This window comes from Nematolebias whitei, chromosome 12 (genome assembly GCF_014905685.2).
Source record: "Nematolebias whitei isolate Nwh7 chromosome 12, NemWhi1, whole genome shotgun sequence".
In the NCBI taxonomy this organism is placed as follows: Eukaryota; Metazoa; Chordata; class Actinopteri; order Cyprinodontiformes; family Rivulidae; genus Nematolebias; species Nematolebias whitei.
Window position 1 is genome coordinate 29,612,536 of NC_056509.1, and position 9,918 is coordinate 29,622,453.

At 45.4% G+C, this 9,918-nt stretch overlaps 1 protein-coding gene across 1 annotated transcript; it reads right to left on the reverse strand.

The window, feature by feature from the left end:
- Positions 1-355: 355 nt before the first annotated feature.
- Positions 356-1,731, reverse strand: pou3f2a (POU class 3 homeobox 2a). The gene is given in 3 exon segments (XM_037685392.1): positions 356-1,559; positions 1,561-1,688; positions 1,690-1,731. Coding segments are annotated over 3 exon segments (1,374 nt in total).
- Positions 1,732-9,918: the final 8,187 nt, after the last annotated feature.

The following is a 9,918-nucleotide window of genomic DNA, read 5'->3' on the forward strand; positions in this document are numbered from 1 at the left end:
CGCCCGCCCGCGGGGCCCCCCCCCCCCCCCCCAGTTCACCTCCCTTTCATGATGGTCGAAAAGAGCAGAACGAGCATCATCTCTGTTTCATGTTTGTCTCCTCTGCTTGAATGTTTTTTTTTTAAGCTCAGTATGATCCCCACCCCCATCACCCCCACCCAACCTCCGAACAGCTCCTGCTGCGATTTTTTTTTCTTTTTTCCCAACCCTCGGGTTCCCCCTTGGTCCCCCCCCCCCCCTCCCCCACCACCACCACCCTGTGCAGCCTGTGTCCGTCCAGACGGTCCAGTTCTGGGCTCGGACTCGGGAGCGTGAACCGAAAACAAAGACGCATTTGGGTTCGGAGCAGAGGAGGTCACTGCACGGGAGTCTGTCCTCCGTGGTGAGGGGGGGTGTCCCCGTACATGTCCTCTCCTCCTCCCGCCATCTGCCCCCCGACGGGCGTCATCCTCTTCTCCTTCTGCCGCCGGTTACAGAACCAGACCCGGACCACCTCCTTCTCCAGCTGCAGGCTGTCCGCCAGCGAGTTGATCTCCGCCGCTCCGGGTTTTGGACACTTGAGGAAATGGCTCTCCAGAGCCCCCTTCACGCCCACCTCGATGGAGGTCCTCTTTTTCCTCTTCCTGCCCTGCGCCGCGATCTTATCCAGGCTGGTGGGGCTCCCCGAGGTGGAGTCCGCCTCCTCCAGCCACTTGTTCAGCAGCGGCTTGAGCTTGCACATGTTCTTGAAGCTGAGCTGCAGCGCCTCGAACCTGCAGATGGTGGTCTGCGAGAACACGTTCCCGTACAGGGTCCCGAGGGCCAGGCCCACGTCCGCCTGCGTGAAGCCCAGCTTGATGCGCCTCTGCTTGAACTGCTTGGCGAACTGCTCCAACTCGTCCGAGGTCGGCGTGTCCTCGTCCGACTGGTCCTGCTGGCCCCCGTGCTGCTGCTGCTGCTGGTGGTGGTGGTGGGAGATGGACTGCTGGTGGGCCCCGTGCTCGCTGAGGTGCGGGCTGTGGCTGTGGTGGTCCTCGTCCCGCAGGGGGTGGTGGTGCATCCCTCCTCCTGCTGCTCCTCCTCCTCCTCCTTGCTCCCCCGCCGGCATCAGGGTGAAGCCGGACTGGGAGTAGACCAGGCTCTGGCCCTCAGACGTCGCCATGGCGGTGCTGGTTCGCCATGCTCTGGCGTCGTGATGCGCCTGCTGCTGCGGGTGCGTCAGGTGGGGGTGTCGCTGCTGCTGCAGGCTGCTGGAGTTCTGCAGCTCCTCTCGGTCACTGTCATGCAGGATGGGCTTCACGTCCTGCTCTCCGAGGGGGCTGGAAGGCCACGGCGTCCCGCTGTCACCGTGAGACAGCGCCGCGATCCACTGGTGCGCGTGGCTGAGCGGATGCCCACCGCCCGCCAACGTGCCGTAGTCGTTCTGGAGCAGGCTGTGCGCGTCCCTGTACACTGCCGCCTGCTGCATGCTCCCGGAGTCCGCGTGCGGAGGCGGCGGCGGCGCGCTGCTGGGGGGGCTCAGCACGCTGTAGTGGTTGGACGCTGCGGTCGCCATCGCTCCCGGAGCCAGAGTGGCTGCCTTTGACGGGAACTCTTTTGCGCCACGGGGCAGCGAGGCGTCTCTCTCCAGCATCTCCCGGGCGCTGTGCCAAGGGGACGCAGAGGCGCGCACCTGTGGTCCGCCTCGCTCCGCTCTTTATTGGCCAAGAACTGGTTGACAGATGTGGTTACCCCTGACAGCACCCCGCTCATTGGTCACGGGAGAGCGTGCTGAGCCCCAGTCGCTCTGCCCAGCGGTCCTGCGGCGTGTTGGTGAACAAAGTGGAGTGAGGCAACTGATGTTTGAACACAGGAAAAACACGCTCCAAATAAAGCCCAGTGGTTTATCATCCCTGATCTGGGTCAGTGGGTCACGTTTCGTTTGCGTCAAGACGCTGCGTAAAAGTTTCCGGGTCTCGTGCGGGTTCCAAAAAAATTCCAGCTGTGCGCGTCAAAATCCAGCAGTTCGGCAAAGTAGTCGCTTTCGATTTGGAGCTGGATTTTGTTTTTAAAGCAAGCAGCAAACTTCCAGCCGCCTCGCTGCTCTCGGGACGATGTCCACACAGAGACAGAGACACAGAGAGCACCGCGTGCTTCCAGCTTCTGCCCCGTTGCCATGGCGAACGCGCTGAATGGAAACAACGAGGCCCACGTCACAGATGCAATTCGCTGCTTCTTTTCCAAGAGAGAGAGAGAGATTGGGGGGGGGGGGGGGGGGGATAGGGGCCGCGTGCTCCGGCCGCCGGTACAAATAATAGAGGGGGTGGAGGAGGTTGTGGAGGAGAGCGGAGAGGGCAGCTCAGGGGCCAAACAGAGAAGAGGCTGCAAGAATGGATCCTTCAGTCTGCTGTGGCCCCCCCATCCACCTGCTTGTTGGGTAAACTTTGAGATGGATTCTCCCTCAGAGGCACGCGGGGGTGGTGGTGGTGGTGGGGGGGTGTCTTTAGTTCAAACAGGCCTCGGATTTTAAACGAAATAATTCTGCTCTTCATTAAAACAAGTTTTCATTTCACTTTCCTCACTGCTGAATATGTGACTTTAGCTGTTCTGCTCCGCAGCTGAATTTAGCTGTTACTTCCTGCTGGACACGTGTATTATGAAAATTTGATCCTCACAATAAATCAACAAAAAAACTGTCAAACCAGAATCGGATTCATTTGAGAACATTATTTTTTTAAATCATAAATCAGTTTGCATATCAAATAAATACATTTCTAAACAATGACATTGTCTTCGTGTTAACTGATTAATTACTTACAACACGTTTAGTCACGAGTCTTTGTATTTAGAGTCCTGTGCAAAAGTCTTAAGTCCCCCCCCCCCCCCCTTGTTTATTTGTATTTTGTTTTCAAGCAGCTGGTATTTCTTTTAAAGGTCCTGATACTTCGGCTGCTTGTTCCATAAACTTGTGAATTATTCAGGCAATAAAAGACTAATCTCACACGATTAACATGATGTTGAGTTGACAACTTAAAAATAATAAACAAAAAATCTAAATGGACTCTTTAACTAGGTTTTTGCTGGATTTCCTAAAAAAAAAAAAAAAAAAAAAAAGAAGAGTTTTAGATAGTTGTTTAAATGTTTTACACTTATTTAAGCACGCACCTAACAACATGCTCTCTTGGCCATATGATGAAAGAAGAATCGGTGGAGAATCACTGATCCACAATGTGACAAGAAGGTCTGGCTCTCGGGGCACAAACAATAAAAACGTGGTTTATTTATATTGAACAGCTGTTTTTAAAAGCTGCGGAACGTGAAAGTTCAGCTTTCAGCAAATCTACAGGTGTCAATCAAGTCGTGGTGCTTTCTTTATCATTGCCTGATATCTGAACTTAACATTGAGGTGACTTGAACATGTTCTTTGTGAAATCCTTCTTAATCAAGCACATGTTTAATATTAATTAAATATAAAACCAGTTCATTTTAATTTACCACTATATTTGCATCTTGATAAACAGTTGTCAATCACATAGATACATAAAAAAAACAAGAGTTGTATTTATTTTTTCAACATAAAGTTAAAAGATGACGACAAAGTTGTAAACCAAAATAATAAAATCATTCATTTTGCAGCAGGACAGCTTCTTTAGTGTCCTGGACCTATGAGTTCAGGTAAATGTGAGTTTATTGGCTCATGGGCTGTAAATCAACACAACAATGAGGTGAAAGAGCTCTCAAAGAACAAAATGTTAAAACTTTAGATCTGTCAGGATCTGTGTTTTTTTGTTTTGTATTTTATCTTTTTCATTAGATTAGTTTAATTTCCTCTTTTTTTGTTTATTTTTTGTGTTTTATGATCTTTGTGGTTAGTTCTGTTTTTCTGTTTCCCTGCACCATCAGTTCATTTCCTTCAGTCCTGTTCATCAGTTTCTGCTCATCTCTCCAGCCACGCCCACTTTCACCTGTTACCTGTTGCTTGCTGTCAACCAACCTGCCTCCAGTCTCCTCATCAGTCCCAGTCCATGTAGTCTCCCAGTCCTCACGTTATCTGCAGTCTGGCATTGTGGTTTCCACATCCAGTTTGGGTCTCCCTCATGTCTCCACCTAGATATTGTTGCTGGCCTGCCAGCCTTTATTAGGGACTGTGCAGGCACTTCTTATTATTCACCTGCAGGGTTTCTTAACTTTATATCTTTATTCTTCTGTCAACTTTAATGTGGCCTGAAGAGCAATGTGTATCCCAACAACTTTTATATTAAAAAGACCGGCTCGGCACTGTGATGTGTGCTATTACTTTTATTGGCGTTTTGAGTTACCATGGCGATGCAATTTGCAAAAGAATATGCCATTTTTTCCAATACAGAACACCGGACAGAACACTTCTCAGTGTGAGGTCACATGACTTAAAGTGGAGAGCTCTCTGAAGAAAACCTAAGTCACCATTGGATTTGTTTGAAACTCACTGAAAGTAATCATCTTTAGAAGTGGTTAACGTTTGGAGCCATTTAGATCAAGATGGCTGCCACAGCTAACTCAGCAAACACAAAATTCACTATAACTCAGTCATTCTTTGAGCTATTGAGCTGCAATTTAGTATGGTCGTAGATTAGAGAGAGGGAGTTGTTATACATTCATAATCCAAAAGAAATATCCAAGATGGCTGCCTTAGCTAAAAAGGAAAAAATACTGTATGATAACTCAGGCATTTTTTTGAGCTATTCAACTGAAATTTGGTATAGTGGTAGCTGAGAGCAAACCCCAACACATAGCACTGTAAAAATCAACAATTTAAACTGGCAGCAGCCTGGCAGTCCACGTCAAAGTTTCTCCAGGAACTTTCTAGATTTCCCTTATTGTTTTCCTAATAAACCTCTATGTTTTAACACAAGCTCCATTCCTGGGTCGGACGCTTCAAAACTTAAGATCACAACGTTCATTATCAACACCCAGTATGTCTACACTCGTTACATATTCTGTGCACACTTTTATACAGTTGTCTAAAGAGTGTTTTGCACATATTAATAAGTTACTCAGTAAATCCTGCTAATGATCAAGCTGAGGTTGCGCTGACCTCCCAAACTGACGCAGAATTATTGGGACTGAAGGAACACCGGCTCATGATTGGGGTATAATTCAGAGAATCACTAAATGTGTCACCAGGGGCTTCAAGGAGCCGTGTGTTGAGACAGCCAAAACATATTACCCTAATAGACTAATATGCAAACTACTGGTTGCCCAATTACTGAACTTAATAATGCATAAACGATGCGAGTCCTGTTCTTACAAGTCGAAGGGATCGCTGTTAATTCTGCTGTAGGCCTGAGTTTGCTGTTAACGCACGCAGCTGCTTCAAACACATGGGTTCAATTCTGAGAGTTAATAATGAAGATTCTGAGAGTCAATTAACAGGAATTATGTGTCCCACCCACAGATATGGTAAAGATTTAACTTGTTTGGAGTTTAGCGGCTCTGAGTGTTTCTTTTTCGTGCAGGCTGAACTCTGTGGGTGTGATTCATGATGAAAACGCACAGAAATACATAAATAAGAATTAGAATAAAAACTATGTTAGAAAGAAGACAAGCTGCCTTTTAATCTTGATAGAAGTGCAGCTTGACTTTTATAATTTTCCAGTTCAAATAAGATAAAATAATACGAGATAGAATTTTATTGATCTCGCAGGAAATTGTTGTGCCAGAGTTTCAGATGAGGAAAAGCTCCTTCTGTTTGTTGATGCTGTAAAATCTGCCACCTGCTCTTCTGCCTGAAGCTGCTTCCCTGAGTGAACCAGAGGAGTTTCTCCAGTCCGGTGTGTGACCCAGTCATGTCCCTCCCCCTGTGGGAACCATAACACAGGGCAGCGAAGGTGGAGGAAGGGGGGGGGGGGGAGCTTCTTTTCATGCTGCTGGGCACAGGGAGATAATGACCATTCCTCCACAGCTGGCCCTCACAATCAAAGGAAGAGGGAGCTTGGAGGATTCCAGCTTTAACCAGGCCATTGTCTGGGCTAATTACGTATGAATGAACCCCCCCCCCCACACACACACACACACACATACACACACGCGCGAAAACCCCAAACAGTTCTTTAGAGAGGACACACACGGGGCACACATGAGCAGAAATATATAAACCCTGAACAAATTCAGGACTCTAATGTTAACACACATGCACTCCCATCCCCTGCAGGCTCTCATCAAAGTGTTGTGCTTCCCGTGCACACTCTCACTTGTGGCACTTGGCATTGGATCAGATCTCAGTTTGCTGCTCTCTAAAGAGTTGAGGAGGTCTTGGAGGACTTGGGTTGAATGGAAAACACAGTGAAGAGCCTTTCCCTGATGCACCCCACATAAACCCAATCTATATGCTCCCTCTGTCACCCCTCCATCCTCGGCTCCATCTGTGCTCTGAACTACTACTCAGCCTAGGTTTACAAAAACTGCTACAGCGTTAGGATAACACGAGACAAAGTTGAGCTTCTCTCAAAGCTTTTGTCTTTACGAGCACATATTAAAATTTGTTATTGCATGTCAAGCGTTTAATCAGGTTTTTTTTTTCTGTTTTGCCACATTCACTCCTCAGTGCCTGAAAGTATCCAGTCCTGTCAGGAACTCGGCTGCAGAGCTGGCAGAGAAAGGCAGCTTTAACAACATGAAGGTGTTGCATTATTTTCTTTTCTGTGGGTGAAAAGGACAAAAGCAACATCATGGTGAAATGCAAATTTTCACCGGCTGATGGTAAATGTCTGGCAGCTGTGAAGAGCTCTGCTTCAAATGTTTGAGTGCAAGCAAAGCTCTGCAAGATCACTGAATGAATGATGCAGCCAAATGTTCAAAGTCTAACCTTTAGTTTGACTAAAGGTGTCACTCTCAATGGAAGAATCGTGTGCATGTTTGTTACATGGTACAGATGATGGATGAATGGATGGACGGATGTTGCACTGATTTCACAATCTACAGTCTCTACCTGCTCCCACACTTACAGGCAAAATGCCCAAAATGAAAACAATAATTTGATAAAAATGCCCTTTATGTTGAATTAGTTGTGCTAAATGTGTGTTCTTTTTTCTTCTTTTTTTAGTAATGTTTTTATGTATTTTAATCTTGTTTTGAATGTATATTTTTACCCTGTTGTTATTAATTTTGTCATGTTTAAAGTGTGCATGAATGTGCTGCCTGTCATCACCACCACTACTTACTGTAAATGAATTGCCCTTCGGGGACCTAATAAAGTGAAGTGAAGGGACTGTTCAGATGAGTGTCACGTTTAGAACAAAATGTACCGTATTTTTCGGACTTTAAGGTGCACTTAAAAACCTTGAATTTTCTCAAAAATCCACAGTGAGCCTTATAATCCAGTGCACCTTATGTATTATGTTGTGCTTACTGACATTGAACCAATTTTATGTGGTACACGGCGCTCAAAAATCTGTCAAAATGAACTTATTTCGCTTAATGCGCTTTATAATCCGGTGCACCTTATAGTCCGAAAAATACGGTAACAAGATATCCTGATGCATGCTCAATAATCCAGGTAGAAAAAACTAAAAAAGTTAAATTTGGTCCTCTGGACATTCAAAAAACAAAACAAAGCAAAATAACAACAAAAAAGAAATATGTAGAAACGTTTCGTCTTTCATCTGAGAGACTTCCTCAGTCTGAGGTGCTGTTTTCAGCTCAGTCTCTTAAATAGCACCTTCTCAGAGTGGATCAACCAGTTTTGCTGCTGACAACCAAAACCAGCTGATCACATGCTCAAGAAGGACCATCAGCCTAACAATGGGTCATTAGCACACTGATGGCTGTTTACTACTCACAGAGGGCTGAGTGATACTAGCAATCACAGCATTGTAAGAGGGGGACAGTTGAACCCGGAGGCCTCCACCCCTGTTTAATGATGGACGATTTCTTTTCACAAAGATGGCCTCCTTTACTCCTCCCTCAAACCATCGTTCCTCTCTGTCCAAGATGTGAGCATCTTCATCCCTGAAAGAGTGACCGCTGGCCTGGAGATGAGTGTAGACCGCAGAATCCTGGCCTGATTATGTTGATCTTCTGTGCTGGTCCATCCTTTTGGCCAGTGCCTGTTTAGTTTCCCTGATGCAAGACTGATCACAGCCCTCCTGACACTGAACAGCATACACAACATTACTCTGTTTGTGCTGGGGGGACTGGATCTTTGGGATGAACCAGTCTTTGCCGTAATGTATTTTGGGGTTTAAAAGCCACTGGGACGTTATGTTTAGAAAATAAACGTCTCAGTTTCTCTGATACCCCCTCAACATATGGAATGACCACTGGTCTGGGTCTGGGTTCCTCCTTTTCACCTGATGGCTGACTGGAGTCCTGTTTGGGTTTCTTCTCTGCTTTCAGGAAGGCCCAGTTAGGATATCCACATTGCTCTAGAGCCTGTCTTGTGTGGGATTTCTCCTTCTGCCTGGCTCCTGAGTTAGTGGGGACACCTCAGACTGAGGAAGTCTTTCGGATGAAAGACGAAACGTTTCAACATTTTTTTGGTTGTTTTGCTTAGTTTTGATTTTTAAATGTCCAGAAGACCAGATTTAACTTTTTTAGACGGTAACAAGATCTTCAGGGATTATCTTGGAGTATTTTATTAGTCTTTGCAAAGTCTAGGGGTTAAACGACTACATATTTTTAAAAGTCGACTTTAACATGATAAAAGTCAAGTCGACTTCGACTAGTCAATGACATCATAGGAACTCAAGACGCTATATCATATTTGCAAAAAAAAAAAAACATTTTGAAAAAAATAATTTTATTATTTACAACAAATAAAAAAGAACAACAAAACATTGGGCATATATTTATGTTCCTATACCATTTATCATACTGCAAATAAGTCAAAGGAAAAGCAAAACTGTTATCAAGCTGCAAAAATGCTGCTGTTTTTAGTTTTATTTTATTGAATCCACCACTTGGATTCAGTGGATATAGGGTTGGGAACAGCTAGGGGAGGGGGGTGTGACTAGTCGATTAGAAATATAAAAACTAGCAAGATGACATAGAATCGATTGGTCGACTAGTCGGTTTGTCTATTCAACCCCTAGCAAAGTCATAGGCAGGCATGTGGAGGCTATTTTGCCTGGATATTTAAAGTTTCCTGACCCATCATTAAATAAATAAAAGGTTGAGAGTAACTGCATCGAAGCAGTCACTTCTCTCCTGTACCTTCTGTGTGAGGTTTGCGTAGCCGAATGAGTCCGCTTCAGTGTCCCCGGACACATTTCACATTTTGTATTGTTTGTGTGTTCTTGTGAGTGACAGCGTGAGGGTTAGGGGGTCTCAATGGTGCTCAGTTTAGCATTGATTTATTCTCTTTCTCCAATTTATTTCCCCTTCCCTTCCCCTTCCCGGAGGACAAATGGAGGAGAAACGCCAAGCGCAGTAACTATCCCCCTCTTAGTCGCACACACAAATGCACAAAAACATGCAAGCATGTCCACAAGCAGAGATGCTCCCCATTCTGTTTTTACAAAACAAACAAAAAAAGCCTCAGATACACTTAGGTCTCTATGTTGTTGGTTATTCTGTAGAACTATAAATACAAGTCCTAAAGCTCCAATAAGAGTTCCCGTGTTGTCTTGTGTAAGTGTCTTAAGAGAACCCATAAAGACATAAAGGGGTGCCTGTACCTTTAGCTGAGTGGTCATAACTCATCAGAGGGTGTTTTTACTGTGACATTGCTGTCGACATGCACAGATTCATCTTGTCCTTTTGCTTTTCTATGCCCTACAGGAAAAGCGTGAGTGCAGTTTTCATTTTACAGGCAGCTCACGTGCTTCTGTAACAGTTTAGAGTTAAAGGTTTGTGTTGGAACAGGAAACAAGCATGTGACTCTGCTTCATTTCTCTCTGTGGGTGTGATAATGAACATCTCTTTTTATTCCCCCCCCCCCCCCCCACACAAAAAAAAAAAAAAAAAAAAAAAAAAAAAAAAAAA